The sequence below is a fragment of the Heliangelus exortis genome, chromosome 4 (assembly GCF_036169615.1).
Source record: "Heliangelus exortis chromosome 4, bHelExo1.hap1, whole genome shotgun sequence".
NCBI lineage: Eukaryota > Metazoa > Chordata > Aves > Apodiformes > Trochilidae > Heliangelus > Heliangelus exortis.
The window spans coordinates 21,764,392-21,785,420 of NC_092425.1; the positions used below are offsets into that span (position 1 = coordinate 21,764,392).

Here is a 21,029-nt window from a genome sequence, read left to right on the forward strand (position 1 = left end):
TGAAGTCCTATAGAATTAACATTGTTTGCAAAGCAGTCATAAGTATAATGGCTGTTAATGAATCTTCAATGAGTCAAGTACAGCAAAACACGTGGTGAAGTACAATAAGCAAAAAAGACTGTGCTTCCCTCCCATTGACTCTGCTTGACACAGGTGTAGAAGCCCTGAATCCAAATGAATCACACACTATTGAGAACAGAATGAAAGAGCCGAATATGCTCTATAACTTAAGGAAATTAAAATACATTTCTTTTATGCCAAAGCAAACTGGGACCAGATTACCTCAGGACTAAATGTTCACACAGGCAGCTCACAGAATTACAGAATCACAGGATGGCTGATGTTGGCAGGGACATCTGGAGGTCATCTGGTCAAACCTCCCTGCTTAAGGATGGCCACCTAGACCCAGATGCCCAGGATGATGTCCAGACAACTTGGGAATACCTCCAAGAATGGAGACCCCACAACCTTGCTGAACAACTTGTTCCAGCGATTGACCACCCTCTCAGCAAAAAAGTTCCTTACTTAGACAGAAATTGCCATATTTCAGTTTGTGCCTGTTGCCTCTGGTACTGTCTCTGGTCACTACCAAAGACAGTCAGGCTCCAACGCCCTAACGCCCTTCCTTCAGGTGTTTGTACACATTTATAAGCTTCCTACTGAACCTTCTCTTCAGTCCCAACCTTCTCAGCCTGTACATGAGATGCTTCAGTCCCTTAATCATCCCTGTGACCCTTTGCTGAATGCTCTACAGTATGTCCATCTCTCTCTTGTACTGGGAATCCCAGAACTGGACCCAGCACTCCAGATGTGGCCTCAGCAGTGCTGAGCAGAGGAGAAGATCACCTCTCCCAACCTCCTTGCAACATCTTCCTAATGTATCCCAGGATGCCATTAGCCTTCTTTGCTATGAGGGCATGTTCCTGGCTTGTATTCAACTTGGTGTCTGCCAGGACAGCATGGGGTTGTTCCTTCCCAGGTGCAGGACTTTGCACTTCACTTGCTGAATGTCATGAGTGTCACCATTGCATGAATGTCATCGTTCTGGATGGCAGCAACACCTTCTGGTGTTGCCCCTCCCAGTTTGGTGTCATCTGAAAAGTTGCTGAGGGTACACTTTATCCCAGTCATCAATGAAGATGTGAAATGGGACCAGATCCAGTACTGATGCTCAGGGTACACCACTGGTTACTGAATGCTAGACTTTGTGCCACGGAGTATCCCTCTCTGAGCTTGGCAATTCACCAGTTTCCAATCCACCTCACTTTCTGCTCATCCAGCTCACACATCATCAGCTTTGCTACTAGGATGTTACAGGAGACAATGACAAAAGCCAGGGAGACAATATCCACTGTCCCTCCCCTGTCCACCAACCCAGTCACTTCATCACAGGAGGTTATCAAGTGGATCAAGCACCACTTCCCCCCTGTGAGGTGATGCTGAGGCATAGTTTTTACTTTTTTTAGGTTTTACTTTTTTTTTTTTTTTTTTTTTTAGTTTTAGTTTTTACTACAACTGGAAAGGAGAGGGTAGTGATTTTTAGAAGCATTATAGATGTAATTGCAGAAAAAGCCCTCATATCTTCTGAACCAAATCTTTCAGTCTTTATTGACAGCAGGCAGGCACTAAGTCTAGCTGTTTGGGCTCAGCCACACGCAGTCTAAGCTGCACTGCAACACAGATCCAAGACAACCTAAATCCCACTGAAATTAATTTTAGCACTCATTTGCCATCTTGATGGGCTGTCCTTTAAAAATCAACACATTCTGAGAAGATAGTTGCCTTCTTGAGAAGATAACTGTCACCAGGGAGATGGCAAACATCTCTCCACCACTTTGGGGCACCCACCTTGTACAAACACACAGTGCACAGTCTCAAGTTTTGCCATATATATATGCATATATATCTATATATATATACATACACACAAGCATTTCAAAGCTAAAAGCTGTGTTGGGCCTTCTGTCAATGTAAATCAGCTTCTGTAAATGGGTATAATAATTGCATCTGGGCATTGCATCTGTAAATGGGTATATTTGCATCTGGCTTTAATCAGTGAAGCACTTTTTTCCTATAGAATTATGTATACATATGCTATACTACATATAAGCCCAGTAAAAGAACTCTGTTTTGCTCACCTGCCATGAGGTGGAGATGATTACATGACAGGACTTGAGACTCCCTTGCCAGGTGGTCCTTCACAGAAGAAGCCTTGCTTGTAGCTGTGGCTCTTTGGTATTGCTGATTACAGAGCGATCTCCTCAAAAGTCCAGAATGCTTCAGCAGATGATGTTCTTCTCATGCTGTGAGATACAGCAATGCCCATAAATTAAATTTTGATCCTAAAATCTCTACAACTTTGATCTTTAGCTTAGTAAGTCATCAAATATCTCTTGTTGCTTGTGGTGGCAGGCAGGACTGGGACAGAGGAGGAGGACAGAGAGGCCACCTACATCTGGAAGCAACAGCAGCACTGAGGTAAGAGATACCTCTGCAGATGGAGAACATGATGACAGCCAAGCAGCCCCAGATCTGGAGGCAAAGAGCAGTAGGAGCTCTAGAAAGACTGGAAAGGCTTCATCCAAACTTGCTAACCCAGCCTACCCTCACTGGTAGTGTGAAAGTAAACAAACTCACAGCAAAAGCAGATGCAATGCCAGGAGCTGCTATATGTACAGTTGAGAGTTAAACTCCTACTAAATGAAAAGCTCTTAAGCTCTTGTGGTTCTGGTTCAGGTCCAGGATTGCCAGGGAGTAAGGCTACTTCCTCCTACAGGTAGGACCTGTTCCACCATTTGCATTCTCCCATTCCTTACCAGCCATGAGACTGGCTGGGAGTGTGATTCCCTTTCTGCATTGCACTGCAGGGCCTCCAGTACTACTTTTGGGAGCCTCAAACCAGAGGGGCAGGCATTAAGTCAACTGCAGCCCCAGCCACGCTGTGCCATGGCTTCCTACACTCATCCACCAACTGTGCTGACACCACTTCCCAGGGGAGCCTCTTTCAGCTGGCTCCTTGTGTGCACACAACAAAGATATTTTCAATTATCTGGAGCTTCAACAGATAGCCAAGAATATATAGGTTAGAACCCCAAAGTTACATAGGAGTCAAGAAAGTGAAGAGGAGGGAAGAAAAAGTGAGAAGATCAGTAACTGTTTTCATTAAAATGTTAAAATTAGATGCGACTTCAAAGCATCTTCACACCTCCCAAAGGACATCGCCCTTCCTGATCTCCCCGTCAAAGCCCGTGGCTTTAGGGCCAAACGCTCCCGGGGGGCGACGAACTGCCCTGCCGCAGCCACCGCTCCCGCAGCAGCCTTGCGCAGGCAGAGCACAGCGGGCCCGGGATGGGGCCAGGCCGGGCCGGGCCGGGCGCATCCCGAGGTGCGTCGACACCCGGCGGGGAACCCCGGGCTGGTGGCGGCCAGAGGGCGAGGGGCTGCCGGGGCGGCTCTGCCTCTCCCTGCCTCGGGGCGGCCGTGTGATTATCACCGCTCCGCGCGTACCGGGTCAGGGATTCTGCGCCCCGTCCCCCAGACAGCCGGGTAGGAGATGGGGACAGAGGTGTCCGCCTTGGGTTGCCAAAGAGCCCTGCACGCGCTTCTCGCAAGGAGACCCAGCAGGCGCTCACGAGGACTTAAAAAATACACGATTTTTCTTTTTTCAGAAGCTTTCCCCTGGCTTCCCTATAAGGGTGACAGATGATCATGGCAGTGTCGGGTCACGCCTCTCTGGCTCTTGTCCCGCCGTAAGCCCTCTAAGGCCGAGGCTGCGGTACAGACGAGGATGCCGCGGCCCCCCAGCCCCGCGGCCTCCCATTCCCGCAGCCGCCCAGGCTTGCCTCATCCGAGCGGCCCGGTCCGCGGGGGAGGCGATGCAGGGGCAGACAGCGAGAAAATAAACAACTTTCCTGATGTAAAAAGTTGCCTCGCAGGTGCCTGCAGCTGGCGGTTAACACAGACAGTAAGAGGATCAACTCCATCTCTGCCAGTAGAGCAAAAAAGGAGGGGGGGGAAAAAAAAATAAAAGCCTCCGCATTTGCTATTCAGAGTTTAGTTAATTTGGATGATAACGGTTAGTGTTTAATCCCATTGTACGAGAATGAATATACCGAAACCTACAAGGCTCCTGGAAGAATAATACGGCCAGCAGCGCGGCACGCAGGGGCGCCCGGGCGGGCAGCCGGCCCGGCCCGACCCGCCGGCCCGGGGAGACGCGCCCCGGGGCCATGGCCGCCGCCTCCTCCCGCCGAGCCTCTTCTCCGCACTGCTGGACATCCCGGGGCGGCCGCGGTCCATACCAGGGCGGCGGGACGAAGGCCAGCGGCGGGACAAGGGTCGGTACCGCGTCTCTGTCCCGGCCGCCCCCGCGGACGTGAACGGAGGACAGCGGCGGTGCCCTCTGCCCTGAACCGGCGGGGAAGATGAGGCTGGGTGGTTTTCCCCACTGAAATTCCCAAAGGAAACGGGTGGGAAAACTTGGGACACAGGAGGTGAGGCGGAGGTTTCGGAGGCACCACATCCCCGAGCTGACACGGCTGAACAAACGCCCTTTCCACCGCTCTGCACGGGGATCGCCGGCGTCGCCCGGGCGGGCAGGAGTGGGCACCGGACACCCCTCCTCTTCCCCGGCCGCCCTCCGGTTTTCCCTCCCCCACCCGGGGGCAGCGGCGGGGCCGGGGGGGCGGCGTTTGGGCGGCCCCCGGCCCGGTGCCGGTCCCGGAGGCGCACCGCCGGCCATGGAGAGGGCCCGGGGGGGCCTCGTTTGCCGCCGCGCTGGCGGGGGGGAGCGGCGGGAGGCGGGGGCTGGTGGCCCCCCCGGCGCGGCGGGGCGGCCCCGGCGGTGCGGTGAGGGGCGGCCCCGGCGGGGGCGGCCCCGGCGGGGCGGGCCGGGGGCTCGGTGCGCTCGCCAGGCGAGGAGCGCGGCTGCCCGGGCGGAGGGCCGCGGAGAGGAAAGCTAACAATGCTGTGAAAATATGTTTGCAGAAAATAGACAATTGTTGGATTAAACGTATTCAAGTATGAAATAATGCCTTTTTGTGTAAAAAACCTCAGCAATGTGAGCGTACAAAAGTTCCCCTGTGGCAGTTACTTGCTCCCTTTGTGAGCTTTGCGCTCCGGCGTCTCCACTTGGCGCGTTTAACTCGGAGCCCCCCTTTAAATGCGATTGTTTCTTTCTTTTTAATGACATTTACCGGATCAAAACATGCTGTTAATTCGATCAGAAAGCTTTACCCTCCTTAACAATGCCACAATAATTTCTCCTGAAGTTTGTTAAATTGACCAAAATTAGGCAAATGAATAGGGGGTCTGTCGGCGACCCCGCTCGCAGGTGACACCGAATAATGCACTCTCGGACCAGCTGCGATCCCCTCTTTATTTGCCCCTCTTTTCTTTGACCCGCATTATTAAAATTTAGGCCCAATGAAACTATTCATACTTTTCAATGGGACATTTTCCTATAGGATAATAGGCTACAAATTGAGCCTCTCCAAAGAAGAAGGGGGGAGCAGGGGGGGTAAGACAACAACGCACAGACGCGCACACCACACAAAAAAGGAGCGTCGTGTGCCAAAGGCTGGCGAGAGCCTCCCCGGGCCTGCGGGAGAAGAAAAAAAAAAAAAAAAAAAAAAAAAAAAAGAGGGGAGTGAGGGGGAGGGGGAGATATCGTGTGCCAGCCCCCCGGTCCCACACCTGCCGGGGTGTCCCCGGCGCATAAAGCGGTGTAAACAAAAAAAGCCTCGCTGCCATCTCTTATAAAGATGGACGTGTCACCAAGTCGTGTGAGAAAAGCCTGAGAACAAACGGGGCCACTCCGTCTCCAAGGGTTCTCCCTTGAACTGGGCGGAACAGCCTATTAAGGGCTTACTTAATTACTTTAATGACTCTGGACAGGCTTTTAAATGCAGTCAGCGCCGGGGCTGAGGGGAGGGGTTGGGGGGTGCCGGGGATTTGCAGGCAGGCGGCGGGGATGGAGATGGGGATGCGGCGATGCCCGGTATCGCGCCCTGCGCCCCGCTCGCCGCATTCCCGTCCCCATCCCCACCGCTATTGTGGGACCGTCACGTGTGTCCCCGAGGTCCACGTGGGGTGACACAGCTGGGCCGCCCCCGGCTGCGTGGATGGGGGCGAGGAGGAGGGGAGGGAGGGCGGGGGGAAGGAAGAAGAGAGAAGGGGGAAAAAAAAAAAAGAACAACCCACAACAAACCCTCATCCCTCTCTCGCCCCCTTCCACCCTGATCTTTAATGCATACATTCCCCCGGCGCCGCTCGCCCCTAATCCTATGGGATCAGCGAGTCCGTGGAGGCCCCCCGGGGTCCCCCCCAAGAAGTTATGGCTTTATAAGGGGCCCAGAGAGAGCGGGGAGGCAGTGCCCACCATGGCCTCCAAGCTCAAGGAGCGGAGGGTGAGTTGCCGCCCGCCTTGCGCACAAGACTCTACGGGGCTGCCCGGAGGATTTGGCCCCAGCCCCCTCACCACCTTTCCTTTCAACCCCCCTTCAAAAAAAAAATCCCAACCACCCATCACCTCCCAGACAAGCTTGCCTTGCCGGGGCCGTCTGCACAGACGGGGAAACCCCGAGGAGGCACCGAGAGGACCGGTCCCTGGAGCATCCTTTCCGGGGCCGAGTCATGCCCGACCTCGCTGCTAGGACCTGGGCCGAGACGACTGCCCTCGAGGGGTGGGGCCGGGGACAGCTGTCCCAGTGAGGCCAGAACCGGCTCCATTTGCCCCCCACTAACATGCCCTGTCTGTTTTGCAGAGGACGCCCGTTTCCCACAAAGTGATTGAGAAGCGGAGGAGGGACCGTATCAACCGCTGCCTCACCGAGCTGGGGAAGACGGTGCCCATGGCTCTGGCCAAGCAGGTAGGGGGGGGTGGGGGGGGAAGCCCCTGAGTCCCTCTCCCCTGTTCGAACCTACCCCCACCCCGATGCGGGGGGTATGGAGGGGCGGCCCGGCGGCGCGCAGTGCAGCCGCAGGAGAGAGGTGACGATGCCCCTCTTGCTGCCCCTTGCAGAGCTCGGGGAAGCTGGAGAAAGCGGAGATCCTGGAGATGACGGTGCAGTACCTGCGGGCTCTGCACTCGGCGGACTTTCCCCGTGGCCGGGAGAAGGGTAGGTGGGTGGGTGCGGCTCCCCCCGGGACACCCGCGGCGTGGAGGCGGCCCCAGCTCCCCCCACAGACACATCCCAAGCCGGACCCTGAGGAGCTTGTCTCCGCTGCCCCTTCCTTTCCAGCAGAGCTGCTCTCCGAGTTCGCCAACTACTTCCACTACGGCTACCACGAGTGCATGAAGAACCTGGTTCACTACCTGACGACGGTGGAGAGGATGGAGACCAAAGACACGAAATACGCCCGCATCTTGGCCTTCCTCCAGTCCAAAGCGCGCTTCGTCGCCGAGCCGCTCTTCACCTCCCTGGGCTCCCTCCCGGAGCCGGACTTTTCCTACCAGCCGCACCCCGGTCCCGAGTGCCCCGGGCATGGCCACAGCCCCGGCGAGGCCGTGCTCCAGCCGCCTACTGGGGGGCCCTTCCCCTGGCACGGCGCCGCCCGCAACCCCTCCCTGCCCTACCATCTCCCCAACGCCGCCGTGCCCCTCGCCAGCCCCGGCCAGCAGCGCAGCACCTTCCTCTCCTCCGTGCAGGGCCTGGACCGCCACTACCTCAACCTTCTCGGCCATTCCCACCCCAACGCCTTCGGGCTGCCCCCGGGCCAGCACCCCTCCATGCTATAGAGACTTGCCCCCGCCTGAAAAATCCTACTTAAGACAGCGGACCTTGCGAGTTGGGCGCATGGGGAGGCTGCCGGGGCACTGAGATGCGCGGACGTGGCGGAGGGCGGGGAGCCCCTGGCCTCCCGCCCCGGCGATCCGGCTCTGCCCCCGCCTGCCCTCTCTGGGGGGCAGGATCTGCCCCCGCCCGCGCTTCTTCCCACCTTAGGGTGCGATGCCTGTACAAGCGATGCCTTGGAATAAATGTTTATACTCGCCACCCCTTCTTGTTTCCGGGAGCGAGCTTCCCCGGCTGGCGGTGGGGGTCTCACCCGACCCATTCACACAGGGGAAAAACAAAAAAACCCCACAAAACACGAGCGAAATGTGGTCAGCGAGACCCGGGGCGGCTGCTGCACTCCCGAGCCGTGGCTTGGCACTGCGGGCAAGAGGGTCTCGGTGCCACCCGGGGATGCTCCGAGGCCGTCACCGGGGCGGTGGAGGGATGTAGTAGCCCTCCCCTCCGCCCCCTACCCCCACCCCTGTGGGTGCCGATGCACGCGGGGACACGCGTCCGAACGGCACCGGAATCTCCCGCGTGTTTTGCCAGCGAATTTCTGCTGCGCAGCGTGTCCAGGGTGAAGGAAGAACGGGGAAAGCACAGGAGGGGCGGAGAGGGGTGGCGGCCGCTGGGGAAGTGCGGAACTCCGAGAATAAACCGAAAAACAAAAGTTCCTGAGATCGAGTCCTTCCAGGCGGGCTGATGGAGCGGGGCCATGGCACTGCTCCCTCCTGCCACGCTACTTCGGTCCCACCGCAACCAAGCGTCCCCCGGTGACCCCGCACCTCTGGCAGGCGGGACGGAGGGACCCCAGCCGTCTCCCTCTCTTCACCGCTCCCGGGTAGACCGGGTTTGCCCGGCGGTCCCGAGACACCGAGGGGTAAATTAACTTATTCCAGTTGGGTGGGGAGGCTTTGAGGAGATCTGACCCGCGTTGTTTGCCCAGGTCACGGAATGGTCTGACCCACAATTTGTAAACCAACCCGACGCTTTATTCGGAGACAGACAAAAAGATCTTCATTACAATGAGCAAAAAAGTAGAATGTGTATCTACCATTTAACCTGTAAATACGGGGAAAGCTGCTATTTCAGATTAGTGAGGAAAAGGTCACACGGCGGGCTGATGTGCTGAGCCGGGGGGGGGGGGGAACTCATTTCCTCGGGGCACCTTTAGGATGATGGTAAATCCAGCGGGAACCTCTCTCTTCCTCAGTATCCACAGAGCAAGACGGGATCAGCCGAAGTCCCTCAGCATCAGCAGCAGGAGGGTGGCTGGTGCCTGCTCTGAGAGCTCATGTCCTGCAAGCGTTTTCACCAGTGCTGGAGGCAGAATATGGAGAAAATGCTACACGATTTTTATTCACAGGAGCATTAAGCTCCTGTGAACGCCCTGTGGCACTGGAGCATTAAAGATACAGCGTTGCCCTGGAAATATAAATTATTAATATATTCAGCATTTTGGTCCCTGTTAACCAAATAAAACAAAACTTTTCTTTGCTAAGTAGATTTTCTCTCTGGGATTAGCAAAGGGCCACCACGGTCAAAACTGGGGTCATTTACATATAATTTTGCAAACTCGCACTGGTCCATGACAGTCTTTGTATCTCCAATTTGTTATTCTAGAATTTTTTTTTTTCCTTTTTCCTTTTCGTTTTCATTTAGCTGTGGAGGATAAACCCTGCTTTGGCTTTACAATGACTTTAGGATAAAAGTCTTCCTCTCCGCCCATGCAGCACTCTGAGCTTGCCCTCCAGTCCCACAGAACCCAGCTTTTGCCCCCCAAATTATTTTGGCATCTGTTAAAGCCCATGGTGTCACAGATAGGATCCATGGGGTAGATCAGCACGAGCAGCAGGGCATAGAGCACCCCCCAAAACAGGGATCTCCTGTTGGACCTTGACAGAGGTCCAGTTCATATGGTTTTACTTTATGTTTTTGTACCTGGTGAGCAGACATTTTTGCTTTATTATATTTTTTTTCCCTCTGGATGCAACTTCAGCTCTGATATGAGCATTTCCCACCAGCTCTGGTGGGAGCAGGTGGGAGCTGAATATCACCCATCCTGGTTCAGTTAAAAGCTGCACCTGGTCCCAGGTGCCCTTCTGAGCTGGCGATGCTCATCTTCTGACACAGTAGTGCCATTTACTGGTTACTGGCAGCAGCTAGCAAGGGAAAAAATACAGGGGTTTTGTTCCTAAATTAAACTATTTTAACTCCCAAAGTCCCCAAAATACTAGTTTCTATGTACACACCTTCTTGGCTAAAAATCCTAATGATTAATGACTTGCTGTATCATTTCCTATTTCTTTCCTTCAGTTAGCCTCTTTCTCCTAACACCTTCATATTTCATTTACTTCATTTTGCCTTCTCTTCCTCCCCTGTGCCTTCCTCATTTCCACCTCTTCCCCTGTTTCCTGAACTACTCTCTTTTCTGCACTCTTTCCAAGTCTTACATATAATGTAATTCTTCTCACTCCAGAAAGTAATTGTACAGCATAGTTACAGATCAGTAATTTTGTTATGTTGAGGGCAAAGAATAATTTTGGGACCAGAGGACAGCAAAAGAGGAGTTTACAGTTCTATATCTGATACTGACTCTCATTTGTCTTTTATTCAGGTGGTAGAAGACTTGATGTCAATCTTTTTTGCATTACTGAAAACTACTCCAACTCCCTAATTTATCATAAAGATTTATTAACTATCATGGAAATAAAACATCATCAATTAGGTAAGTAGCTTGTGCAGACCTTAAAAATCTACATTTTAAACAGGCAACAGGTGAAGCCTGTGAGGAAGTGTTACTGTGCTGCCCTTACTCTTTAAATAAGTAAAAAATACTTATGAACTCTGAGCATACATAACAGATCAGAAGTCACGTTTCTTCCTATGGTTCAGCAGCAGTCTGAAGGCATCATTCAAGATCAGGGGGCTTTGGTGGCAGTGCCACACTGTGAAGTTTCCAGCATTGGTAACAGCCCATGCCACAGAGCACAGTCCCTGTATTCATGCCAACGCAGTAATTTTTGGGACAACTTATCAATCGGGTCACCAGTTAGTGGGAAAAGTGTACTTTTATGTTACTTTGGGTAAAAACAAATCTAACCCAACCAGGCTCATAACACTGGACCACAAAGAGTTGTATCAGCACATCTATAGTGACCAAGCCATGGGTTGGGAGGAAGCAGGTGAAGGAACAAGGAGGAACAGAACTGCTGAAGGCTTTTAATCACTGACACATTCCAGCAGTGATGCATGAAGTAGCTGGCTTCCAGTGGTCTGGATATGATCCCTTTCCCATGACACCAAAGATCCTGCCAGTTTATAAGTCCTGCTGTCCCACAGCTCCGTTGGATGCTGCTGTTCCTCATGTTCCAAGGCACCCCAAGGGCAGCCTGCACAACTTGACCAGGGTCATACCAGAAGTGCTTAGTGGAGCAGAGGGTCTCAGGTGACAAGGAACAATGAAATGACCACACTATCCAGATCAGCTTTTTGCCCTGCTACCACTCAGAGAGAATTAAACAGTGCCCAGAAGGGAGTTTTGCCTTCATAAAGTGACTCAACCATAAAGAGGTAACCTCTGTTTGCCTGTGGCTCTTGGGAACAGGCTGTGTGTTAAGACACATGCTAGTGAAGCAGCTGCACACTTGTCCAGCAATCCCCTTGCAAAGGCAGCATTTTGGAAAGAAACCCTGCAGACCATTGTCTGTTCTAAACACTGGAACAGGCTGCCAGGGAGGTGGCTGAATCACTATCCCTGGAGGTGTTTAAAAGGCATAGAGATGTGGTGCTTAGGAACATGGTTTAAGGACTGAACTTGGTAGAGTTAGATTATGGTTAAACTCAATGACCTTAAAGGTCTTTTCCAACCAGAACAATTCTGGGATTCTGGAGATGCAGCATCTATCTGAAAGGTTGGCCTTCTGCCTTCTCTGGGTTCACTCCCTCACACATCATCATGTTTATTTCTAGGAAACTTGCCTGCAATTCCATAACAGCCATTTCAGGAAAAGAACACTGGCTTTTCTTGAAAAGAACACATAATTATGGCAAGATGTACAAGAAAGGCATTTTAGTAGGTATATAAGGTCAAAGTTCTGACACTTAGCCACATACCATATTGCATACAGCATGGCATGGTAAAACAAGCAAAACTAATTTTAAAAGATGAGAGAGAGCTCAACACTGGGAGCAATTGGATGAAACATAAAATGTAAAGGCAAGAGTAGTAGTTTGGAAGATTCAAACTCAGAGTGTTAAACCCAGTCCAATTTAGGAAACAGACTCTTTAATATTCATGGCAGGGGAGTTGGAACTAGATGGTCTTTAAGGTCCCTTTTGACCCAAATCATTCTCTATTCTATGATTCATCTTCAAGCTGGGGTAATGGAAATGTGCATAATGTTTCATCAAAATACAGTTAATTAGGCTGACAAAAGTGCTTTTGCTAGCAAGAAATCTAAATTTTGCACATATGCTCTGAAAAGTTTAAAAGCAATTTAATTTTTAATTGCTGTAAGAATACAGCACCTCAGAATGCAGTCCTGGTCTACGTAATGATTGTGCAATTAAAAAAATGAGGCTCTTTGAAGAAGGGACCCTTGCAAGGCAATAGGGAATTAATGACAGGGTCCATGACTCAGTTGCACTTTTGGTGAACATTAAGAAGATAGTTGTACCCCCACTGAGGACTTAACTCAAAGTAACTGTGTAGAAGGATTCACATCAGCTCACTTTGTGGTCCTTTATTAGAGATTGTCTCAGTCTCGTGCTAGCTGTGGGAACCAGGCAGCTCCTGAGCTCTGAGCTCATCTCTTTCTCCTATAAATACCAGCACCAACATTACTTTTTCATCCCATGAAGGGTACAGCATGCAGTCCAATTGGAACCCTCAAGACCAGGGTTGCAGCAGAAAGTGTCTTCATTCTGATGCAACAGCCTATGCCTCCATTTCTGAGCCCTGGACTCTTCAGGTTGAAGTCTTCGAGGCTAACAACCAGGTGTCCCCCTTTGGGAATGCCTGCTCATAACCACCCTGCCCCTACAAACTTTTGTTGTTTTTGAAGGAAATATTGTGGCCTGGTTAGACCTTTAAAAGGAGAAATTAAGTGGTAGTCTATGAGGAGAGGGTCTGAGCTCAAGATATCAAGCTGAAGGAAACATCCAATTTAGACCTGCAAGCATGAAGCTGTGACAGGGTTTCAGTGCTTTCTCCACACCAGGGAGGAGTGGGGACTATGGCTTTCACACTTCCATTCTCCTCCTCTGGAAGGGAGGAGAAATGTGCCCAGTGTGCCCTGTGCTTTGTGTACCTTTTGTACACTATTATACGTTTACACTATACATGTGTAAACGACTATGTACATAGTACTCCTAGTCTAGCTTGGTTGTTGTTTGCTTAAATATGGCCTTGTCATAACTTTTCCTCATAACTTTTGCAATCCCAGTGAGATTTTTTTATTCTTGTACCTGGAAAAAATATTTTATTATAAAGCAACCTCCTAGCATAAAGGAAAAATCTTTTCAGTGATGATGATTATTATTATCCTGATGATAGAAGGACATACTGAAATTTATAAGCATCTGGCTTAAAACTAAACCTCAGATGTCTAAAAGGTAGAGATCTAGGAATTAATCAGTAACTAAGTAATCCTCCTAGTCAAACAAGACAAACAGGTATCTTCAGAGGACAATGTATCACAGGGGGGGGGAATGCAGAATCACTTGGCCAGGTTCAGATACAAAAGGGAAACATCAGGACAGCTGAAGCCCACCCTCCCTGCTGTCTGGCAGGAAAGAAATTCTGACTTTTTTGTATGTCTGTTATGCAAACTGAAGGTGTAGCCAGTTCAGTGACTGAAATGAAACAGATGATGAGTATTTAAGGGTCCCAGTGGCTGGTTATCCCAGGTATTATGGTCAGATATTTCTAATGTACCAGTTGCATGTACTGCTAGAACAGGTGGGAAGATTTTCATGTGGGAAAGAATGTTTTTTTTGCTATTTTTCTCCAGCAAGCACTGTTTCAAACAAAACTGTTAGCCACCCACTAAAAGCCAGTGCATCATTTTCCTTATTCTGGCTGATAAAATGTCAAGTCCAGAAGCTAACACCCCTCCGCAGCACCAGTTTAGCTCCAAGATGCCTGCAGAAAAGCAGCCACCTTATTGCCTTGCCACCTTTGCCAAGATGAAGCAAAGGGCTTAAGGAACTCCATGTGTAAAATACCTACATCTAAAATTAGAAAATCAATATTCTTAAGTACATGCACACTAGGGGAAAATTTTGCTGTTGATATAAATGGAAATCAATTCTCCTCTCTTCACTTCTCCTTGCCATTACAGTCATTGAAATTTTACCAGTTCTGGCTGCTAACAAGAGTGAACAGAATACTACTGCATTTTCATGAATGTACTTATGAACTGGGATTTCATCACAAAAAGATACCTTATACATAGACAAAGTTTAATCCCTTTCCTAGAAAAGTAATTATTAATTTTTTTTTCCAGGATTCATCATTAGCCAGTTTTGCTGCTGAAGTGTGGGCTTGATGGATTTTAAAAAGAAAGTTTATCCTTAGCCAGTTGATACTTTAACACTGAACCCCCTACTCATTCAGTTTGGTTGCATTTTTGCAACAGAGCACTGTTTGAAAAGTTTCAGTATCACCATTTTTTTTACACTTTTAGTGGAAATTATATTTGCCCACACACCACCAGGATGTCAGAATCCCAGATGAGCTTTTTTCTGACCCTAAATCATTAGCTCCTTTTTGGAGTGGACAATGCTTGGCATAGAGTACCCAAATGTCTCACAAACTCCTGAAAACCCAATGTGCTGCCTTTATTTATAATTAAGTTTCTTAAGCTTGCAGAGCTGACATGTATTTTCACTTAATTTCAGATTGGATGTCAAAACTTCCATTATTACACCAAAATTAAAGTATAGTGGCACCAAAGTGAGCAACAATAGCTAATAACTATTCTGAAGGAAAATAGCAACTTACCCTAATTAATCAGCCGGATACCACGTAGTTAACCTGCAAACTCCCAGCAAAGTCATTGGTGTCTTCAGAAATTTGAAGATCATATCTAAAGATCATATAGTTTCAGGCCAACAGTCATCATACTGCTAAAATAATGCTTGTTCAGGCAGCAAATCCTCTGAATGAGGAATAGTGAATGATTCTTCAGGGATTGCACCACCCACTCCTTTCTAGCTCGTTTTTACCAAGATTTTCAAGGTCAGAAGTCTTCTTGCTTCAACATGCTCTCCTGGGTGAGACACCAAGATTTATTTCATCTAAGTCCTCAACAATTCCTATTCTGTTGCTGAGTAGTTTTTACTTAGCAAGCTTCTAATATCTAGGGGGGGAAAGCACATTGATGCAAAAAGTTATAAACAAGACTTCACCTGTTATCATGCTGATGGAATTTCTCCTTGGGATTTGTTTAATCGTGTCTTCATCTGTCTCTACAGATCTGATATATCCCGACACCATGATTTCTATGTGGTCCTAATCATGTGTTTCAGAATCAACTCTAATTCTGAAGTTTTCCAGGAGGAGAGATTACCAAAGTTACAAAGACTGGAATGAATTTTGTCAGCGACTCAGTCAGCAGATCGGAAACAGGGAGCAGGTCTCTACTGACAAAGGCCCACAGGTCAAGACTGAACTCCCCATTATTGCCCGGCTGCAGTCTAAAATTTCCATCTTGGTTCTCATTTCTTCTTGTTTCTGCTGCACTCCAGACCATAATGTACCCATTATTTTGTGCTATGGAGTAGTTCACATAGCTTCTGCACAAGCTACCCACACCTCAGAATTATGCCAGCAGAAAGAGCAATGCAGTTCACAGTGCTGGCCCTGCAAGGACACACACACAAGCTCAGCCTTGCGAACTTGGCTCGTTTTACTTTATTGAGAGCTGCTTTGTTTAGAGTTCAGAGGAACTGATGAAAACATGATAGAAGTAAACTGTCACTGTCACAGGGATTTCAGAGGAACTGGTAAATTAGGAAAAAAACCTGCTGGCCATAACTGTGTGTTCTTCCAGGCTAATAAGCACAACATCCCTGAAAACAGCCAGGACCAAGATTAGTGGCCATAAAACTGTCATGTGCATGCCTGGAAGCAGTACCTCAGATGAAGTCCTGTGCCTTCCTACCACCTTTTAAGAAGTAGTACTGCAGGAGTATGACACGGGTTTTTCTATACCTGCCCAGGATATTGCCTATCTATGCTTTCTGGACCTGCCTATTTTCCCTCTGTTTCTGTGCATCTTTCTCCTCTTCAGGCTCAGATTAATGGGATCCACAGCCCTCTGAACTGAGGTATCCCTTCAAAGAGCATGTGCAGCCTTTTTCTGAAAGATAAAACATGATCAGTTTGCTCCTACCTCTCTCTCTGCAATCTCATCATGTCTCTTTTTAACAAACATAACAGAGCCCAGGTAAGCAAAAAACATTCTTTACTGCAATACCTGCCCATACAATTTCAGGCTGGTTTCCTTAAAAGAAACATTGCTGGGCAGTGCTGTCGAACTACGATGGATTGGGTGCTGTCCTGACTTACAAACTCTGCCAGCCCAAGTGGATGCAGGAGCCGGTAACTTTGCACATTCCCTCTGAAGAGCAAGATGCCCAGATACAATGCATTTGAGGACATACCTCTAGGGAGTCTCTTGAGCCCTCCTGGCACAGCTCAGGAAGGCAACTCAGCCTATATGTATTTACCTTCCTGCCTGGAATGGGCATAAAGTAGTCCTGGGCATAAAGCAGCCCAGCCCTAGCAGTCTCTCAGGGCTGTACCGCCTTAGACTTGCAAATCCCTTTGATGGTGATAATGGTTGCACGACTTAGGCAGGAACTTTGATTTCATATTTTAATGGCAGAGCGCACAACGTGGAGCCTGCGGGCAGCTGGCAGCCTCGCCTGCCTTTTCACCCCTTTGCACCCTGCAGGAGCGTGGCTTCAAAGTGCAGCAGCACGCTGAATTGTCTGCTGTTCACCAGGAAGCTGGGTGCAAAGCAGCTTTTAAAAAGACGAAGCATCTCCAGGTGGTTCGGGGCACGGAGCTGCGGCGAGCGAATGTCTGCGGTGGGCATAACCGCAGGCCGGCAGGGTTAAAAGGGAGGCTGTCCAAATTCATCCAAGACCTACAAATCTTGAAACACGTAAACCCTACATGCGTCAGATAAAGAAGGCAGAAAGAAAGGTGCCCCCTAATGAGTTTTTTTTGCGCTTGGGTGAGCGAAAGGGCTGCTTCGGGAGGCTAATAACTGAAAACCTTCCAGGCTTTTGTCCGGAGAAATGGCAGGCACTTTCCATCCCTTTGAAAAAAAGAAGGCCTTTCGGAGTCTTCACGAGAGATGTGGATTTTAAGGGCGACCTTAGGTCATACAGAACTAATCAAGCGAAAACAATAAGAAAATTAGACTGACAGTCAGCAAGTATCTGAGGACTTTATCAAAAAGAATTAGGAATGGACAAATTCACTGGGAGCAAAGGATCAGATCTGCAAGGTGGCATTGTGTGGTGGGATTAAATTATTTATTCATTGTTAATTTATTTATTTATGTATGTGCAAATGACCTAGCTGCTGCAGGTGCTGAGGAGTTTCTGAAAAGGCCCAGTTTTAGAGCCAAGGCTAGAATATTGGTCCATTTAACTCATTCTTTTCCTTAAGGCGATCAAACAGTGACTTTTATCTAGGAGATAGAAGAGGAAAACCATATGTGTACTGGGAATGATGCGGGGTCTGAGCAGCACTAAGTACCCAAGTATTCCAGTCTCATTCAAGAATGCTGTGCAGTTTAATGTCCAGCAAATTAGCAAATGAATGCTTATGTCAATATGTGAAAAATCCCTAGTTGGTTTAAACAGATAAAAAGCCTCTTGGGAAATGGCAGAAAATGCAGGCTTTCTCTCCTTGTCTTTTTTAAAGAAAGAAAGAGAAACAGTACTTATTAAGTTTTCCCCAAAGTTACAAAAAGTTGCAGAAAACAGCACCAGTCTATGTGGATGCTGGATCTTATATATTCATCAAATATTTCCAGTGCTGCTACTGCAAATATACAAGAAGATTTTGCCAGGCAGTCTTTGAATCACATACTCGCTATTCAGAAGAAAAAACATTTAAAATCTGGGACAGTTACAGAGCCTGTTAGATGCCATCCAGCTACTCCTCTCTTAAAGGTACAAGAGGTCAAAAGCCCTGGAGAAGGCCCACCTATACATTTTACCCTGCTTTATAAAATCAATCTTAAAGATCAAATCCACAAATACCTCTTGTTTTTCCTTCTTCAAATGTACCATTAATAGGAAATGGTAAAAATTGTCATCTCATGCTTCCCCTGACCCAGCAGAGCAAAGCCACAGTGGGGACTCTGTGTACAACATGACCCTGGGGAAAAAAGGAACACAAGATCTCAGCATGGGGGTTAAAGGCAAGAAGTCACACATATCAAAAATGACAGCATCACATCAGTTAATGCCATGTGATAACAGAGTCCTGCTGGGTTTACATCCTTCTACAGAGATACACTGACTGGTAAGGAACTTTTTTTTTACTAAATCCAGAAAGGGTTTGTAGATATTTGGGAAGGACAGATCATAACGAATTATCTTTCTTCAGGACAAGGATCAATAGCTATGCTGGGGATAATAAAACTGCCCCATAAGATGAATGGAAACCTACACATCTCGAAACCAGACAGATAGGTTTATGCAGAATGTCATCTTACATACTTCTGCTTCACCCATGGTACTTCCCTTCCCTTGGCCATTCTTAGGCCCTCTTCTCAAAACAAGCCTTCTTTATGTCATTTTGAAGTAAGGGCTACTAAAGAGAAAAAGAGAAGGTATTTTAAAGAACAAATTTCTTAAATAATACTGAATTTAAAACATCAAATAAAAAATTCAATGAGAGAATTTCCCAGGCCATGCAAGAAAACATTGGTCATGTAGAAAGTCTGCTTCCTCTTTGGAGCCAAAAAGTTCTTCTTTCTCCCTCCAATGTTAATGTGTGAGGATGAATTTGGTCAGTAAGAATGCCAGGATGTCATCAATACACCACCACCTACCTTCTGCAGTCCACTGAAAGCTGTGACACACATTAGCCAGGGAGCCTGCTGAGCTGTGGTCTTACACTGTGGGCTCTCAGGGTGCTCTGGAAAATGGCAGGAACCAAAAGAAGAGTTACATAGCACAGAGTTACACAGCTCAGTCCTCTCAGGAACAAGCAGCACAGGCCAGGCCTCTTCTTGCTCATTGTTTCAGATGGATGGAGTCCCATCTCATAAGAAAAATACTTATTATGAGTGTTCAAGGGCATGATCTAGCACTGTGGCTGAAGACTATCCAAGACTATCCAATTCACTTTCTATGTTGTCTCTGACCTCAGCTGTATTGACAATGTTCTTCAGCTTTACCAAACATCACCCCTACTTACCTATTTTGCTATCAAAGTCATTAGCTAAAATATTTCCACTAGTATTATACTCTCTCACCTATCTTCCCACCTACTAATTTTAGGACTTCCCTACTATTTCCCACTTTGTCCAGCTTTACTGTTAGCTTTCCAAATGGTGCAAACTAGAATTATTTTTTCTGCTGCTTATTAAGATGTTTTGCTTAATGTCTCACCAATGTTTGACACAGAAGAGTCAGATTGATTGTGAGTCCTCCTTCCACTGAGGAAAACAGGTTGGCTGCCTGCGTAAGTGAAAAGAGTTGCCTCAAGGAAGACTGGAAATATGGGCTTGAGTTCTGCAGGGAGGGCTCAGCACAGGACCAGAGGAGCTGCTCCTGTAAACAGTACCTTAAACTGTCCTAGCACTCATCAGTACACTTTACCAAGGGATGCCCAGGAGAGCTTCTTTGCTCTATCTGCAATTGCCTTCTGAATGTGCAGCAGCCACTCAATGTTGTCTGGGATCTGGTAGCCCAGACTGCTTCATGAAGCAGTAGCACAGTAGAGTGCAAAACACACTAGACTGGTAGGTCTAAGAAATTAAATATGGGTAAACTAGAACAGGGAGATCCTGCTACATCTGGAACTCTGCACAGTTACATGATCAAAGGGCTGAATTCCCACAATCCAACAGAAGATTCTTCCAGGAACTTTGAGAATAGGAAGCTTAGCTTTGAATGAGATCCCATCAGCTAATGCCCTTGTTATCCTTACCTACCAAGTCCTACTGGATGTAGTTGCAAACTACAGGATATAAGATTATCAGAGGTTTCTGTAGGCTTTTACATGGTGTACGAACTGAGCTGAAAACAGAGATCTCATACTGCTCATTGTTATTAAATACTGTCTTCTGTAACATTTTGTGTTTATTTCAGTGTCTTGTTGTTAAAAGAACTCTTTCACTTTCAGATTGTGTCTACAAGTGCGTAGGATGTTCAGCTAAGGCAGCCAAGCTGTTGAAATTCCTGGCATTTTTACAACATAAAAAGGATAGCCAGAGATTTTCTTGGCTTGATTTCACACTATCCTTCAAGGAGGAGAAAGTAGAACTCATGGAATCATAAAATAGCAGGTTGGGAGGGACCTCAGTATGGTCCAGCCCTTCATAGCAGAAGCACAGTCTAGATGAGATGACTGTCCAGCTGAATCTTAAAAGCGTCCAATGTTGGGGAATCCACCTCTTCCCTGAGGAGATTATTCTAATGGCTGAATGTTGTCACTGTGAAAATTTTTCCTCTTGTGTCCAATTGGAGTTTCCCCAGGAGTAACTTGTACCCGTTAACCCTCATCCTTTCCATGTCACTCCTTGTAAAAAAGGGAATCTCCATCTTCTTTGCAGTCACCCTTCATGTACTGGAGTGTGGTGATGATGTCTCCCCTAAGCCTTCTTTTCTCAAGGCTGAGTAAAACCATTTCTCTCAGCCTTTCCTTTTATGGCAGGCTTCCTGCTCCTTTCATCATCTTTGTTTCTCTTTTCTGCTTCCTTCCTGGATCCCAAGTTATACATGGGGACATCTGTTTGTAAATGTAATGGAACATCCACAGATATTAGAAAACTATCAGGAAAGGAAAATTAGAAAAGGAAATTGGAACTTCAGCAGCCAGGAAGTAGCATGAGGAAACCAGACTCTTCTCTGAGCTGGAGGGACATCATTCAAGCAGGCTCTGGGGAAGTCCTGTCACCAAATTCAAGGTGCAGCAGCTATAGTCTCATTGTTAAAGACTTCTGGGATGTTTGCATTTCACAAATAAAGGCCTTCGTTATGCAAACAGGTGTAAAG

At 48.1% G+C, this 21,029-nt stretch overlaps 2 protein-coding genes and 1 long non-coding RNA gene across 4 annotated transcripts in view; 1 reads left to right on the top strand and 2 right to left on the bottom strand.

Moving 5' to 3' along the window:
* ACSL1 (acyl-CoA synthetase long chain family member 1) overlaps window positions 1-2,298 on the bottom strand; it is an 80,696-nt gene extending 78,398 nt beyond the window's left edge. Inside the window, exon 1 of the mRNA XM_071743283.1 lies at window positions 2,139-2,298. The gene's annotated coding sequence lies outside the window, so the exon portion shown is untranslated. The remainder of the gene's footprint in view (window positions 1-2,138) is intronic.
* Window positions 2,299-6,107: 3,809 nt separating this feature from the next.
* HELT (helt bHLH transcription factor) lies at window positions 6,108-7,994 on the top strand. Of its 2 annotated transcripts, none has more exons than XM_071743297.1 (4): window positions 6,108-6,407; window positions 6,765-6,869; window positions 7,022-7,118; window positions 7,242-7,994. In XM_071743297.1, exons 1-4 carry the CDS (start codon window positions 6,123-6,125, stop codon window positions 7,736-7,738), a joined length of 984 nt encoding a protein of 327 aa, XP_071599398.1. In that variant the 5' UTR covers window positions 6,108-6,122; the 3' UTR covers window positions 7,739-7,994. The 2 variants fall into 2 exon arrangements, with proteins under 2 accessions (XP_071599398.1, XP_071599399.1); XM_071743298.1 differs by having other exon boundaries at window positions 6,110-6,407; window positions 7,245-7,994.
* Window positions 7,995-15,675: 7,681 nt separating this feature from the next.
* LOC139795958 (uncharacterized) overlaps window positions 15,676-21,029 on the bottom strand; it is a 39,223-nt gene continuing 33,869 nt past the window's right edge. The window contains exons 3-4 of the long non-coding RNA XR_011725773.1: window positions 18,860-18,945; window positions 15,676-16,141 (exon numbers count right to left, since the gene is read on the bottom strand). This is a non-coding gene — a long non-coding RNA (uncharacterized lncRNA). The remainder of the gene's footprint in view (window positions 16,142-18,859; window positions 18,946-21,029) is intronic.